Source organism: Cololabis saira, chromosome 3 (assembly GCF_033807715.1).
Source record: "Cololabis saira isolate AMF1-May2022 chromosome 3, fColSai1.1, whole genome shotgun sequence".
NCBI classification, from domain to species: domain Eukaryota; kingdom Metazoa; phylum Chordata; class Actinopteri; order Beloniformes; family Belonidae; genus Cololabis; species Cololabis saira.
In genome coordinates this window covers 27,793,060-27,809,954 of record NC_084589.1, presented here as the reverse complement: position 1 = coordinate 27,809,954, position 16,895 = coordinate 27,793,060, and the positions used below count along the sequence as shown (strand labels likewise).

Genomic DNA, 16,895 nt, shown 5'->3' with positions numbered 1-16,895 from the left:
CTCATACTAAATTTAATGTTAATTTCATATGATGTAAATAATATGAAAAACATATACAAATATGTTGTAACTTTAGCTTGTATAGTTATAATAAAACATTGTTTTGACTCAGTTTGTCCCATGAATTGTCACTATAATCTGAACGTGCAACTCGGATTTTAAGATCCATCACTATCATCTGATGTACATATATACAACTTGGATTTTAAGATGTGTAATGCATTTTAAAATTTTTCGGTGAACTATGTAGAATATAATAATCGGGATATCGCAATGTGTATCGTATCGTGGCTCAAGCATCGTGATGCGTATCGTGAGGTCCTTCCCAATACCCACCCCTATTAAATAGGACTCATTTTTCATATCACTTCTTGTATTTCAACGTTTTATTAATTTAAATAATTTAAAATGGACACAAAATATCCAGCCAACAGTTTGCACCTAAACATGAGTTTAAGAGGCAATTTCCATCCACACTAAAACAGCATTTGAGTGCATAACCTTGAAAAGTGTTAGCCCCACATGCATTTAAAAAAAAAAAAAAAATCCTGCCAGTGAAATGGATGGGGGGAATAACTGTCAAACATGGGTGGCTTCTCCAGTATCCACATGGCTGATAAGAGAGCAAGGCATTTGAGTACACACTGCGTTTTTGGGGAGCAGGGGCTGTAGATGAGTCACACCACAGGATATGTAATACAGAAAACAGATGGTTTTTTTGGTATGTTTGTTTTGTTTTATAAAAGTTCTTCAAAAACCTACCCTGTTCCCTTCCAGCCACTGTTCTACGTCTTCGCGCACAAGCAAAACACTTTATTTAGAAATTTAAAAAAATACTGGACAGTGAAACAATTTCAGAGAGAAATGAAATAACAGACTTCATATACTCCATTGCTACCTTTTTTCCATACCTTTACTAAATTTAGATTGTGAAAAATACATTTTACAAAAGATGTTACTTTTGCAAAATAGTAGCAATATTTATCTCCCAATGGTGAACCATGCATACATTTAAGCAACGTTTTCCATATTTTCTTGAAGCTCATTTTGAAAACCTGATTTTAAATTTACTTAACATCATAGTTGAGACTCAAGAACAAAGCAGGCTGTACAGTACACAGTACCATCACAGCAGCCGTAATAAAGAAAAACCTTTAAAAATAGCTGGTATTAAGTGTAAGACAATGGGACTTATGTCTTGTTTTTAGACATCAGAGGCCATATTTTTTACACAGTGAAAGCCATTATATGTCATTCTGTAAGAGTGGGCCAAATGAAAAAGACAAGAAATGACAGGATTTTTGTCGTGAAAGTGTGTACTTTCTTTTCAAAGAGAAAACTGATATTTTTCATTATATCTTCAGGTATAGAAACAATTAAACCTTTAATGCCAACAGGACAAGCAAAACTGGTGGCAAAACAAAGGGTACAAAATCTCAACAATCTCTTCTCAGAGTAGAGTGAGAAAAAAACAACAAAAATTTGGTTAACACACTTCAATATTTATATTTACACACTCTCTCTCTCTCACTTACACACACAAACAGACAGATTATTTGAATGAAGTATTAAAGTCGCCTCAGCGCACGCTTTTTATCTGCTTTCTTTTTCCCTGCTACATTATTAAGGCTACTACTGCTGTTACTATTGCTGCTGTTGGTACTAGCTCCATTAACTCCGTTACCCAGACCTGCTGGTAGAGCTGCCACGCTGGGTCCCGCTCTTTTTGTAGGGTCACCTGCATGCTTCTTCGGCTGTGGGCCATCATTTGGGTCTTGAGGTACCCCAGAAGTACCACCAGGCCCACCCAGGGCATGGATTTCTGTAAGAAGACGGGCACGGGACTCATATTCTGCATAGTCCTCTAACAGCAAGCGCCCAGCTTCTTCATTCAGAGCCGATTCTGGGTTTGGATGGATCAGAAGACACTTGATGGTCTGTTGAAAAAGATTTTAAAGATACATTTATAAAATCACGAGACCGACACATATTATACTCAGAACAGCAAAAAGAGATGATTGATCTTACAAGTAAGACATGTCTGAGGCCGAGTTCTGCCTTCCAGTCCCTCTTCAACACGTTGACACAGATCTCTCCTTTGTGGCCCACGTTGGGGTGAAAAATCTTGGTCAGGAAATACCCCTTGGGTGGAACAGCAGGGAAGTCCTTCCCGAGGACCAGACGCATTCGGAAAATGCCACCAGCAAATGGAGTTCCCTCTGTCAGAGTATAAAGAATTTATCACATGAACAGTATGTCCTGACTAGTGATGTACCAATTACAATTTTCCAGGCAGATGGTGATTGGATTTTTGTATGTTTGACTCACCAATTCTGATAAATTCAAAATTTTTTCTTAAAACAAAATAATGGATAAGATCATTTTTCTGATTTAAAAATCAACCATGTTCATATAAAAACTTGACGATCAATTATACATTTTTTCCAAGCAGCAAGAAATTAAAATGTCTTCTCCGATTATCGCTTGAAACCTATAAATAAAATGCTCCAGGTTATTGGATAGAGGTATTAGTTAAAAGAAAATGTAACTGAGAAGGAATTACAGCTTATGCCTCTTTATATATCAGATTGTTAAAGTGACCAGTGTTTATATTAAAAGGTATATGGTATTTTCAAGAATAGTGTGCATGAGGATTTGAATGTTCAAATTGTTGATTCCAAAATGTCTGGCACTCCCAAGGAGAAGCTGCTGAACAACAACTCGATAGGATGACCTTTAATTTTTTTTTTTAAACTTTGTTTATTCTTAAAAGTCTTGATAAAACGTGTATGTTTGTACTCCAATGCACCCGTGTCAACTTGACATTATGATAAAATAATGTTTGTGTCTGGCAAGAAGTTCAGAAAATTCTCCACTGCTCAGATATTGATTACAAATATTAGTCAAACTGAAGACCTAAATGAATAAAAAGGATAAGACAGATATATTGATAATACTCAGTGGTGAAAATAGTAAAAAGGATCTTTCTGTCAGCCTGATATGACACATTAAAATCTTTACCTGGTCCTTCAATGGACGTGTGGAGTTCAGTTATGTCTTCGTCACTGGGATAAATCTTGATGCCCTCAGGTGGGTCTGCTGCTAAAGCTGAAACCTCTTTGTAGACCAAGCGAAGAACATGAGGTGGCAAATTCTCCACATTGGAGTTCTGCAGAAAGACATAGCAGGGATTAGCACTGAAGTAGTTTTGTACAAACAAAGATTCACTAGAGGGCTTTTTTTTCCCAGTGTGGGGAAATCATCAAGTGCTTTCCTTAAACTTTTTGGATAAGAGGATGAATTTTACAAGTAACTAAACTGTAAGTCGTATATTGACAATGGCTGCCAGATCAAGTTTAGTTGCACATTTCAGTTTGACAGACAGTCAAACTGGGTTAAGTTAGGCTAAGAGGTGACATGCTTGGCTGTGGTTTCTCAAAATTGAGTTAGCTCTGGTATATTAGTGGGTGCCCGATTTGGCTAGGGTTTGGGTGTTTGGATCAGGGCCAGTCTGATCTGGGAACTGGCATTTTAACTCAATGCAAACTGAAAATACAGCATGTGTTGTGACCTGAGATTTGGTTAAGTAAATATGGTTTCAGCACCCAGACCTGGGCATGTCATACTCAAGCTCAATTTCCTCCTAGTGTGATGGATTTGGCCCACCTGGCACCTGAACACTTATTTCTAGAACATTTACACTTAATGCTAAGAAACTTAAGTATGATCTGTTTCCCAACCCTGGTCCTCTGCCCCCCCTGTCCTCTATGTTTTAGATGCTACCCTGCTCCAGCACACCGTGATAGAAGTAGCTGTGTCATCAACAGAGTTGTGCAGACCTTGGTGACAAGCTAATGAGGACCATTCATTAGAATCAGGTGTATTTGGTGCAGGGAAACATCTAAAACATGCTGGACTGGGGGGCCCCCCGAGGACCAGGGTTGGGAAACACTGATCTAAAGTCTTAAAAAAACGGTTGGGAAATCACCTTCAATGGGCCACATACAGGACTGTCTCAGAAAATTAAAATATTGTGATAAAGTTCTTTATTTTCTGTTATGCAATTAAAAAAACAAAAATGTCATAAATTCTGGATTCATTACAAATCAACTGAAATATTGCAAGCCTTTTATTATTTTAATATTGCTGATCATGGCTTACAGCTTAAGAAAACTCAAATATCCCATCTAAAAAAAATAGAATATTCTGGGAATCTTAATCTTAAACTGTAAACCATAATCAGCAATATTAAAATAATAAAAGGCTTGCAATATTTCAGTTGATTTGTAATGAATCCAGAATGTATGACATTTTTCCATTACAGAAAATAAAGGACTTTATCACAATATTCTAATTTTCTGAGACAGTCCTGTACACGTATTTATCACGTTATTTGCTATTAGATCTCATATGTGTAACAAGCATAGCAAGACATTTGTTTAAGGATATCCACACACTGTTGGATACATTGCTTTTAAAATATTTTTGAGACACTCAAATCAATCAAGTTCCATCAGCGATTACTTTTCATAATTTTTTTCTGTTATCAGATATTCATTCTTATTCCGTTAGAGGTGGGAAGAACTTTCATTTACCTCTTTGTCGTACCTGCAGTCACCAATCCTTTATCAAATTCCATGGCCCTCAACTCTGGAACTGTTTAGATAGATCTCTTAAGTTAGCGTCATCCTTAAAAATGTTTAGAACCAGCTTAGTGGGGTATCTTTTATATAGACAAAATTAACAGGCTATTCGTACTGAAATGAAATTGCCATTCCATGGATATTTTTGTTTGGGTGTTTATTGCGTTTTTCTTTTACCTTTTCTTTTTCCTTTCTATTCTTTTTCTATTGATTGATTTGTTTTGGTGATTTTGTATTGAGGGGAGGATTTTTGTATAAGCCCTTCCGGCTTCTTTTCCTCTCCTGCACAAATTATTTGTCCTTGTATGATAAAATTACTGTGTTATCATTGTGTGCAAATAAATAAATAAACAAAACTGGCAAAATAAATAAATAAATAAATGAATATGATGATCACTTCAGACGCTCTTTTCATCTCTCTCTCTAGCGAGGGGGGAGGGAGGGAGACATTAGCATCTCAAGAGGAGTGAGAGTAAAGGCTGATTTATGGTCCCACGTTACACCTACGCAGAGCCTACGGCGTACGGTGCGCGTCGCCGCGTACCCTACGCCGTAAGATACGCGTAGGCTCTGCGTCGATTTAACGCGTAACCATAATTCAGGCTTAAGAAAGGGAGAGACAGAATCAGTTTTTCATCCAAATAAATTGACAAATAACTACAAAGATAACCATAAAGTCAAAACTGCATTGTTTATCTCTAAAATAGCAGCCTTTACGATACAAGTGCCTCCATGTAAAGATAAAAACCCAAGGTAGCGGTACTCATTTAGTCTTTTCGAGCACGAAAGTCATATTACACCCTTTAAAAATGAAGATATTTGTAAATTCTGTTTCTCATCATCACCAAGCCGAGAAAAACCTTAACTTTACGATAAAGTTAGCATTACAAGGCTAAAGTCAATGCTTCTTGCATGGTTTTAAAATTGTGATACAGTGTAAGTTGGAATAAACTAATTCCTTGCCATATTTACATTGGGATAACATCTCATATTAAAGACCACAGACCTAGATCCAGTCACAGAAATAAAAGTAAATGGACTAAACCTTCGACGGCTGAATAGGAGCTAGCTCCCAGCGCTAGCCGCTAGCTCCAGCTCGCTCGTCTTGTCTTACCATCTTCGAGAAGGAGATCTGTAGGGCAGCGGCTTTCTGGCAGGCTTCAGACAGAACAAGCCGTTTCAGTTAAAGTTTTTTTAAAAATATCTGAGGTATAAACTTGGCCCGGTTCCACTGATCACTGCTCTTTTCTTCTTTACGTTGACACAGGAACAAAAATACGATCTTCAGTTTAAGCGAGTACAACCGACCAATGGGAGTCACGCTGGCGGCCTACGTCACAGAGGATTATCCAATGGCGAGGCCGGGTTTTCGTGACGTCACATTGAAAAGACCTATCAGATACACACGGTTAAAAGAACGACCGTGATTGGTCCATTCAAAAAACTCACACATCTGATCAATACTGAAAGAAAAAAAATGTGATTGAATGAGATGCAGGCAAGAAGCCAAAAAAATTGAACAGAGAAGAGCCTACAGCCTATCAAATCTATCAGAGACCTAGATAGAAAAATAGTTAGCAGAATATTTTGATTATTAGAGCAGCACTGATAGAAAAGATAATTGAACTTGTTAGGATTTTATAAGATTAAGATTCAAGATAAGATTCAATAAGATTATTATGAAATTTTTAAAGGTTTGAAGGGTTTTTCTATAAGATTCTTCACTGGTGGTTGCTACTGTTAAGACTTTTCAGCTGTTTTCTCTTCTTTAGACAACGCAGAGAAACAGCTGTTTTAACACTGATGGGTCCCATCCGGTTTTGAATAGAATAGAATAGAATAGAATAGAATAGAATAGAATAGAATAGAATAGAATAGAATAGAATAGAATAGAATAGAATAGAATAGAATAGAAGACTTTATTGATCTCCCAGAGGAGAAATTCAGTCGTTCAGCAGCCAAAACACACACATGCTTTATACAAAAAAAATTAAAATAGAAATAACCAATAAATAGTTAAATAATAAAAAAGAGCAATATAAAAAGTAGAAAAGGAGTATGTACAAGAGAGAGAAAAAAAAAAAACTCAACCAGGATGCAATCAATAGGATATGGCTGAAGGTGTGACATGTTTGGGTGTCTTTCCTCACAGCTGGCTCCACAGATGGGGTTCACGTACAAAACACCTCCCTTTTTAGTATAAATACGACTGGGTCGATGACCACCGTGTACATTTCTCTCCTACCTATGTGGGTTGAGAAAAGTGTAAGTGTAAGTGAAAATATTGTGCATGATATAATATAAGATTGTATTAAAATTTGATCTGTTCACTGGTTTTCTTATGGTGCACCAGGCAAACGAATGTGTGGATCTTTCAAACTAAGGCTGCGTTTCATCTAATCTTTCAATTGAAAAAATTCAAATGAAAATTGTCACCAAAGGAAATGCAGGCTCTGACAGGAAAGTACAAACATTTCACTTAAAAAAAAACAACCAAACAGACAAAACAAGTTTCCTTCAGTTGGACTTTTCTCACCCAAAGACTGAAATAGTATGTTTAACGTTACATTTTGTTTATCTAAATATCACATAACATTAAGAACTCCATTGCCTTAGTCAGTAGCATGTTCTCATTGATAAAATGAGAAGATGATTTGATTTATTTTGTTTTTGTACATGTAAAAACAACACTTCATGAGAAGTTTAAGAAAACAAAACAACAAAACAAAGAATTTCATCCTTTAAAACTTGCTATTTTGATTTACATGTGCCAAAAAAGGAGTAGGAAGAAGTGTAAACTTATTTAGTCCTACCCCCATTCACTGATCATTTAACCTGTATTTATAAATATTCACACACTGTACTCACACTGCTAAATAACAGTATTATTATTATTATTATTATTATTATTATTATTATTATTATTATTATTATTATAATATACTGTAATTATACTCACACACATACTTATACATACATACATACTGTACGTACCGGTACATACATACACATTGAATATTTCTATATATTTGTACAGACATACCCATATAAATATTTATATAAATATACTTATTTACACTATACTGTATCTGCTCTATATCTACATATATATCTACTTACACACATAATCACACCACACATATATATATGTATACCCATACATACGCATACACCCATACATACCTACATATATATATATATATATATATATATATATATATATATATATATATATATATATATATATATATACACCTATCTATACACATGCATACATACACATATAATTTGCTGCCCATTTCTGTACATAGATATACACAGATCTACCCATTCACCCAATAGTGTTATATCAGGCCCCTAAAAGCCGCTAAACCCCTTCCTCTTTGTACCTCGTGAGAAACATGTTTTTATATTTGTATATTTATACAACTGGTTAATGTTTGGACATTGTTTTAATTCTGAATCCATTCTGTTTAACTCTGGCTGGATATTATTAAAGAAATATGGACGATGGAAAGACTGACCCATATCCTGAGTTTGAGGGAAGGACTCTTTGAGAAGAGATGGCAAAAGTGGACATTTTATCTACAGAAAGCATAAGGATGCGGACCTCTTTTTTTTTCTTCCTCTTTTCTTTTTTTGGATAGATTATTAATGTGCTAACCCACAAGTTTATGTTTGTTTTTCTACTTTTTATTTTTATTTGTTTGTTTGTTGCACGGTGAATATACAGATAATTTTTGTGATCTGGTAAAAATGTGCAGTTGTAACAAACTGAAAATCTAATAAACACAAAGTGACAAAAAAAAGCCATACATTATAAGTGTTTTAGAGTCTGACCAAAATTAAAAACAAACTCATCCAATGTAAAGATACACTATAAACCAAAGTGTCACTAGAGGGCGCTATTACACCGCGTCACAGACATGTGATTTGCTTGAAAAGGTTTGGATGTTTTGCACGTAGCCAACCCGTGACCCTAAAGTTAAAGTTGTCTGTAACCTGTATTTTATTCTGTCTATCCATCTATTTTGAGAGCTCATAAAAATCGATTGACGTGATTTCATATATATATATAAAAAAAAAAAAAAAAAAAATCCTATGCACGAGGCTCAACAACAACATCCCAACAAAAACAACAGTTCTGCTTCCGGGTTCTGGATGTAGCCGTCAGTGTCCAGCATCATTCTCTTAGAGAACCGCTTCATCAGCAGGTGAGGGGTTTGGTCCACTCTTGTGGGTCAGCAACAGTCCACTTGGCCGTTGTTTTAACCAAACCGATCAGCCGAACAGTGTGTGTGAGAGTGCAGTCAGCAGGACGGCCAAGGGAAGGTGAGGAGAGCTAAGGCTGATTTATGGTTCCGCGTTAAATCGACGCAGAGCCTACGCCGTAGGCTCTGCGTCGATTTAACGCGGAACCATGAATCAGGCTGTAGCCTGCGCGGGGACTGTCTCAGCATCGAGCTGGGTGGATGGGTTTGTTGATGCTGCTGCTGTAGTTGACGCTGCCTCGTCTCTGTGTTTATGGTCAGGATGGGGGAAGCAGAGGTTTTCCACGAGAAGCAGCGGTTGGAGCTGTGTGCGATCCACGCACTGAACAACGTGCTGCAGGAGCGGGTGTTCACCAAGGAGACCGCCGACGACATCTGCAAACGGTGAGATCTGTCTCTGGTAGGGAGGGTTTACCCCAGCAGTCCCTGGGCCAGATATCAGTACCACTCAAGGTGACAAAACCTGCTTATCATTTTTGAACATATCCATGTCTGTAGATGATAGTCTGTTATGATAACCCTTCCTGAGTGGCAGCTGTATTGATTGATTGATTGAAGAATGTATTAGAAGAGTTGCATAGGATCAGGTACAGTTTCATGACAGTACAGATTCGCTGATACAAAGTCAACTAAAAGGCATTATTCCAAGAAAGCATTACACTTGTTTACATTGGAGACCTTTTTTTAAATTCATATAACATTGAATGACATACAGGTAAGCAGAGGTGGACAGAGTACTCGACCCCAGTACTTGAGTAAGAGTACAAATACTACTGGTCAAAATTTACTCAGTTACAAGTAAAAGTAGCTCAGTCAAAATATTACTCGAGTAAGAGTAGAAAAGTACTTGCTTTTAAAGGTACTTAAGTATCCAAAAGTAAATGCTTTTAAATTTACTTTAAGTAAAAGTAAGAGTAAGAGTAAGAGTACATTTCTTATTTTCCACATCAGTAAATTACTATATTTTTTCTAAATTAATTTAAGGATCTTTTAACTCTTGTTTCTGAGAATTAACTCTTTGAAACCAGTTGCACTGATGTGCTGCTTTTAGAACCACAATGTTATATAAAACCTGCAGAAACACCAAAAACAAATCAAATGAATGGGATCATAAGAGGACAGCAGATGATGCAGAGTTTATTAACAATCATGAACTGAAACCAAATGAACCTGCACCATCCAACTAAGTCTGAATCCCCCTCAAAGACCACTGCTTTACAAAAAACTACATCTCTGCTTTCAATAACTCAAACGCAGGCTACGTTGGCGGTATCGTTTTGAGGAGGCACTGTGATAGGTCTCCTCCTTTGACAAAAACAGCTTGTGTCCAATAGGATTTCAGGGAAGAAGAAAAGAGAGCAGACCTGAAAGTAACGAGTACTTTTCAGCCTTCCTAGAAATTTACTCGAGTAAAAGTAAAAATATTTGTCTTGGAAATGTATTCAAGTAAGAGTAATAAGTACCAAAGAAATCTAATACTCAAGTAAAGTACAAATCCCTGGATATGTACTTAAGTACAGTACTCAAGTAAATTTACTCCGTTACTGTCCACCACTGTGTATATGATATTTTGGTATGATAACCCTTCCTGAGTGGCAGCTGTATCAGTTATCAGTTCATGAAGTTATCCCCCCCTTCAGAAATGTACATTTTAGATGCTGCTGCATATCCTGGTTTAGACTCATGTACAGCATATCTGTCAATGTTTCACAATATTGTCTTTGCTTAAAAGGTCCCCTTTAAAAAGACACAATTCATTCAAGCTAAGATAGTTATAGTTTATAGTTATAGTTATAGTTATAGTTTTATTTGGATCCCCATTAGCTGCAGAAAAACTGCAGCTATTCTTCCTGAGATCCTACACATTTATATCAAATTAATGAGTGGTGATGCTTGCTATGTTGAGTTGGGTTTTTATTTAATTAGTGATTTGATTTGATTTTTTAAGGATAAAGGTAACATGTAGACTGCACCTTTATTTTTATTTTTTCTTATTTCTTGAGGAAATTTTGTTATCCCCATGGAGGCAATTTGTTTTACTGTCAGTCTTTTCTCTTACTTCTTGCTTTCATTTCATTACTTTAATTAATCTTTTTGAGGGTAGGCAAATAATAAACTTGCTTCAGCCTACCCCTTTTTCGGTCTAGAATCTAGATGGTATTTGTATATTGGAAAAAAAAAATGTAATGTTTTCTTTGAACAGTGTATTAGTTTTCTTGTTATCATTTTTATTCTTTTTTTTTGGCGATGTCATGACCGAAATAAACTAAAACTAAACTAAACACATAATATACAAAACAAGACAAACATTAAAAGCAAACCTGAAGAGGTATTAGAAGAAAAAGAAAAGAAACATAGAAAAGAAAAAAAGTTTAAAAAAAGTAAATTCTACTACAAAATATATTCTAGATGTCTGTCAAATAAGACCAGTGCTCCTTTTGACACTCACATTTAAGGTTACAGTCATTCTGAAACATTAAGATGTACTGCATTTACAATACAAAATCATATCTTCTTTAAATAGCATCAACCAATTCAAACAATGTATAGTCATCGACAATGCTGTGGGTGTATTATACTTTTCCTGAATCCTTATGGTCCTGTGAGTATTCCAGTTTTTGTATTTTGTGTCTCTGTTGTTCCTAGATGACACAGGGCTAAAAGATAGTATATCCTTTAGGCGAAACTTGTGTAAAAATGTGTGTTGTTTATAGTTTAAAGAGCTGCAGTGACCTCTATGTTGGTCAGAAAGATTCACATCTTAGCTTGAATGAATGCTTAAAATGATACCAAAGACAATATTGTGAAACATTGACAGATATCCTGTACATGAGTCTAAACCAGGATATGCACCAGCATCTAAAATGTACATTTCTGAAGGGGGGTGGGTGTCTTCATGAGCGGTTAACTATGATACAGCTGCCACTCAGGAAGGGTTATCATACCAAAATATCATCTAAAGACATGCATCTTTTCAAAAATCGTAAGTAAGTTTTGTCACCTTGAGTGGTACTGACAAATGAAATTTTGGGCTCTGGCCCATGAACTACAGGTTTCACAAGGAATGCACACTGCAGGGATTTAGAAGAAAATCAAGTGAAAACACTGGCTACTTACACATGTCCTGATGTTGATGTGCATCTTCTAACTTGGCTTCAGATCAGAATCAGAATCAGGTTTATTGACCAAGTTTGAACATGCCAGACAGGGAATTTGACTCCGGTTATTTCGCTCACTGTACAGTAAAATAGACAAATGATAGCTTATTATAATAATTATTATTATTATAGATACTTATTACATTACCAATACTCCCCTGAGTGTGTTTAGTCTGGATAAAGGAGACACACTGGCTCTGGTGGTTTTGACTGCAATCATGAAGCTTCAACCATCTGCAGTCTTATTCTGTCCAGGAGTCTGTTGTGAACTATCCACTGATGATCAGTTATTGATGATGACGATAATGATAATCATCATCATCATCATCATCATCATCATCATCATCATCATCATCATCATTATCATCATCATCATTATTATCATTAAGAATGATCACAGCGCAGCACTTACAGCTTGCATGAAAGGCCACAGTTGCATTCAATTAAAAAAAAACAGTTAAGATTTCATTCTTGGAATTCAAGCATACAGTATTTGCTGATAGAAAAGTACCGGGTAAGGATAAGGTCATATGTTAGTGGCAATTATAATATTTAGATGTTGTTTTTTTTTCATGAATTCAGAGTTTTGGATTAATTTGCGGCCTCAACGAAAAGGCTTGCAAGGGTGTCTGACCCATTTATAGCTGAGCGTTTGATTAAGGCAAATATTTAAATTAGTTTTACCTGCCAGTGTTGACATGATTATTTACAATGAAATGGTTTAAAAAGATGGAAGAAAAGTGCACTGAGTATTGAGAAAATAATAGTATCTTCTCAGAATGAAAAGTAGAACTTAAACTATTTTATTTTTATAATTTTGGTACTTTAATCACAATCCAGGCCCTTCAAAAGAATAGTGTCTCTTTATCTTTATTGTATGTATTTGATTAACCCTGTTTCACCTGCCAGACATATTGAAGGTTCTTGTGATTAATTTTGGACTAGATAAATTGATGACAATTAATAGATAATCTGCTGTCACAAATGATGCTGTCAAAAAATACTGAAAATGTTAACCTACCGCTTCCACATGGAGCGCCAACGCATTGTTGTTCTTGCATTACTAATAAAACTACAGATTTTTAAATGTAAGATTAACATCAAGAGAAAAAAGCAGTGGGTCTGTTTTTTTTATATAGGAAAAAGGCATTGTGTTTAGACAGACCAATGTTTGAATCCATTAGCTTTTAGTGTAATTGAACATGACCTTAATTGAGTCATGGTACTGCTGTTTTTTTCTTTTGACAAACAAATTATATTTGTTTGAATCAGAGAGGAAAAACAAATTATATTTGTTTGAATGAGAGAGGAAAAACAAATTATATTTGTTTGAATGAGAGAGGAAAAAAAGTGATTTGTTACCTGGGTTGTTTTGAAGAAAAGATAACAATTATAAACATATTTGAAAAGAGGAGGCCTTCGCATTCATGGTAAGACTTAAAGTGAGCTAAGTAGAATATGCATTGAACTTTATTTTCTTTCCATCTTTGCAGCTTGGCTCCTCAGTGTGTTGTAAACCCTCATCGGTCAATGTTGGGCACGGGAAACTATGACGTTAATGTCATCATGGCAGCACTGCAGAGCAGGGAACTGGCTGCAGTGTGGTGGGACAAACGCAGGTGAGGAGACGCACTAAGCCCTGTGTGATGAGACATTTTTACTCCAGTAATTTCAAGCCCTTTTTGTTTCAAAAGCCCTTATCAAAGAGATGTAAAAGTTCTTATAAATTAAAGGTGCACATTTCTTCTTTATTGATATGAAATGGATTTTTGGTTTTGAGATGGATGATTAAATTGTTAAAAATTCCCGCTGAAGCTCTGTTTTGCTGTCTGAAATGAAGGACAAAGACATTTTTGTTAAAGTCACAGAATATTTCAGTAAAACCAGTACAGCAAATCCCTATGCAAAGCAAACCCAGGCTATGTTGTAAATAAGATATGGCTCCCTTCTCAGTAATAATCCTCTGCCAACGCTATCTACATGTCATTTTTTTAAATATTATTAGTGTAGATTCAGGAAGTTTATTGAGGTATTTTAATTATGAAAAAATATTTAAAATATCTTCAGAGATGGAAGTTTTCTTTAACATTTGCCTTTATGTCCTTTGCAAAAATCTAGGACGGTTCAGAGCCTTTGTGTGTCAAAGGTCCACGGCTTTATTCTTAATGTACCTTCACGAGTGTCTTTGGGGATCGTCTACCTACCACTCCGAAGGCGGCACTGGCTGGCTGTTCGGCAAGTTAACGGACAGTATTACAACCTGGACTCCAAACTGAAGAGTCCTGTCTGCATCGGAGGAGAAGCAGAACTACGGTGAGAGTTTGCAACCCGGTCAACATTCTTGAGCGTACTGGAGCCGACGTATCGTCTGTGTGCCGGCTCTGAGTTAGATCACATTTTGGCTGCTATGTGCCACTTTAACTCTTTCTCCGTGAATGACTCATCTCCATATGAGTGGTCACATGGGAGTTACTTCACTTGTTTGTGTTTGGACGCTGCACGCTGGCTCACTGTCTGTGGTCTTGTAAAAAAAATCAGCTTTTTTGTTTTTCTCTGTGTTTCTTTCAGTACTTTTCTCAGCGAACAGTTGTCTCAGGATGTGACAGAGATGCTCCTGGTTGTCCGAAAAGAGGTGGAAGAGGACGGTTCATGGCTCAATTCTGACATCCCCAATAATTAATGACTTTGTGTAGCAAAATCCTCTTACAGACTTTTTCTTTTTTTTTTTTTTTTTTAAACACCTCAAAGAAATCTCTTCAGGGAATGCACTAAAATACATTTAATAGCTACACTGACACACCAAGGAAATTCCAAAGAGAAACAGAAGCAAAAGTTTACTCCTGAAATGAAGAACTTTTTGATTGTGACAGCGGTTGAAGCTTTTGCTGCTCTACCGGCATTATCCTTTCTTCTCTTGGTACTTTCTTTTTGAAGCTGGGAGGGAGCATTGTATGATGTCAAAACTGCAAGTTTGAGAGCAACGTGAGCTAACTTAATAACATTGAGTTGTGATGAATGATTATTTTGTTTGCAGTTATTTGCAGACATTGTGTATGAAAAAAAAAAAAAAAAAAAAAACCTAATTTACTCAAACTTTGATTAGTAACTTATCATCAAATTGAGAGTAATTGAGGTTAATTTTTCACCTAAGCTGCCATGGTCTCAGGGTTGGGATCATTTTTTACACTATATACAATGTCAAATCAAATTGTATCAATTTAGTAGCTGCACCATCTCTCGCTTCATCTTTGTTGTTAACCTATGCACTCTAGAAGGAGGTTTGTAAGCACTAATTGTCCGTGTGTGCTCATACAGGCACAGATACCACATCAACACAGGAGGATTTATGGTTTAGCGAGATCACTTTGTGACACTGCAGACCCTGAGCTTGAAGTGCCACAAAGTCGTTTCCCTTTTCACATTGTCGCGGTAACATGCTGGAGTCCAAACCTGAGAGAGACAGTTGGAACATACTGAGCACTCGATTATAGATCCTTAGTGGAAGGAAATACTTATTTAAAAGAGAGATGACTAAAGGATTAAATCTGTCCTTGTTGACATAATCAGATTTGGAAATAATGGCAAATAGTTTTGATTGAAGACACAAGACTATATGATTTACTTGCAATGTTTTTATAATCCTGCAGCAGTTTAAGTCTGTTTTTATCAAGCTGCTCTAAAATGTGTCTTTATGCTGTTGGGATTTTTTTTTTTTTTTTGAAAGGTCAACATTTTAAAATGTTTGACCTTTTTTTTTTTTTTTCTCCCAAAGTTAATCCTGCACATTTCTTTCAGCATTTTCTTTGTAGGGTTTCTTCCCCCTTGATGTCACAGAGAATTAATTTAATGCGACATCTGCTAGTAAGCCTGTGTACCAGCTGGAATTAAATATTGTCTCATTCTCTCAGGGTTGCGATTGGAAAGAATGATTTGAAAATTGTCTTCTGCAGCAGGATACTCAACATTGTTTGCAAGGATTATAGTCTTATTTTTCTCTAGTGAGAAATCTCCAACCTCAGAAGCGTGCTCCAGTTGGTCTTCAAGCGACAACTCCGCTCTGTTTTTTCATGAAAGCAGACATTCCCAGACTGAAAACAATTTGGGTTGACTCGTGTAATTGATCATCATATTCATTACACAGTGATCTGGATTATTAGTTTGTGATGTCAGATCATCCCGAGTTATCCTCAATATTTCAAACCTTTGTACACGTCCCAGGTGAGTCAACTAAACCAGTGTCCCTGGATGTTTCTGTTTAAAACATCTCAGTTTTCCCTCTTGGTTAGCTTTTGCAAATAGTATTTGAAACATGTGACTCCTGTGATATGTTGCAGTAACCATCACGCCTTCTTTTTTACTCTTTTTGTTAGTGTAAGGACATAGTTGAATTTGAACAAGAATGAAGATGATGCAGAAAGTTAACTTAGTTTACAGTGATGGATTGCTCTGAGAATCCATGCATCGGATCTCAGTTGTTTATACTTAACTGCTGAATGGAAGCTAAACTCGATGGAAACATTTTAATGTGCGAACACAGTTAACACTATCCTCATCACCACATGCAAAAACGTTGGTTCTGTGACTGTGTGGCTGCTGTTTTGTTTGTGTTTTTGTCTTTCCTGTTGAACTATGCATATCCAGAAGGGTAAGTGCATTGTCTCTGATGCACACTAGTAACTAACTTACACTTGAACCTAAAACTCAAACGGTTCATATTGTTTATGCCTATTTATATTAAACATTGCCCTCTTGTTTTAAGTATGAATTTATTGCAAAGCATTCTTTATGCGTTGTGGACATCACATAGACCTACAGAAACGATG

The 16,895-nt window shown here is 36.2% G+C and overlaps 2 protein-coding genes across 3 annotated transcripts; one reads left to right on the top strand and one right to left on the bottom strand.

The window, feature by feature from the left end:
* Window positions 1-355: 355 nt before the first annotated feature.
* Window positions 356-5,937, bottom strand: ube2s (ubiquitin-conjugating enzyme E2S). Its single transcript, XM_061716990.1, has 4 exons — window positions 5,758-5,937; window positions 3,022-3,169; window positions 2,029-2,219; window positions 356-1,937 (listed from the first exon to the last, which is right to left on the bottom strand). Exons 1-4 carry the CDS (start codon window positions 5,758-5,760, stop codon window positions 1,569-1,571), a joined length of 711 nt encoding a protein of 236 aa, XP_061572974.1. The 5' UTR covers window positions 5,761-5,937; the 3' UTR covers window positions 356-1,568.
* Window positions 5,938-8,723: 2,786 nt separating this feature from the next.
* josd2 (Josephin domain containing 2) lies at window positions 8,724-15,041 on the top strand. Of its 2 annotated transcripts, none has more exons than XM_061718417.1 (5): window positions 8,724-8,857; window positions 9,176-9,298; window positions 13,566-13,691; window positions 14,191-14,385; window positions 14,641-15,041. In XM_061718417.1, the coding sequence occupies exons 2-5, from the start codon at window positions 9,177-9,179 to the stop codon at window positions 14,750-14,752; spliced, it is 555 nt and encodes a 184-aa protein (XP_061574401.1). In that variant the 5' UTR covers window positions 8,724-8,857; window position 9,176; the 3' UTR covers window positions 14,753-15,041. The 2 variants fall into 2 exon arrangements, with proteins under 2 accessions (XP_061574401.1, XP_061574402.1); XM_061718418.1 differs by having other exon boundaries at window positions 8,847-8,975.
* Window positions 15,042-16,895: the final 1,854 nt, after the last annotated feature.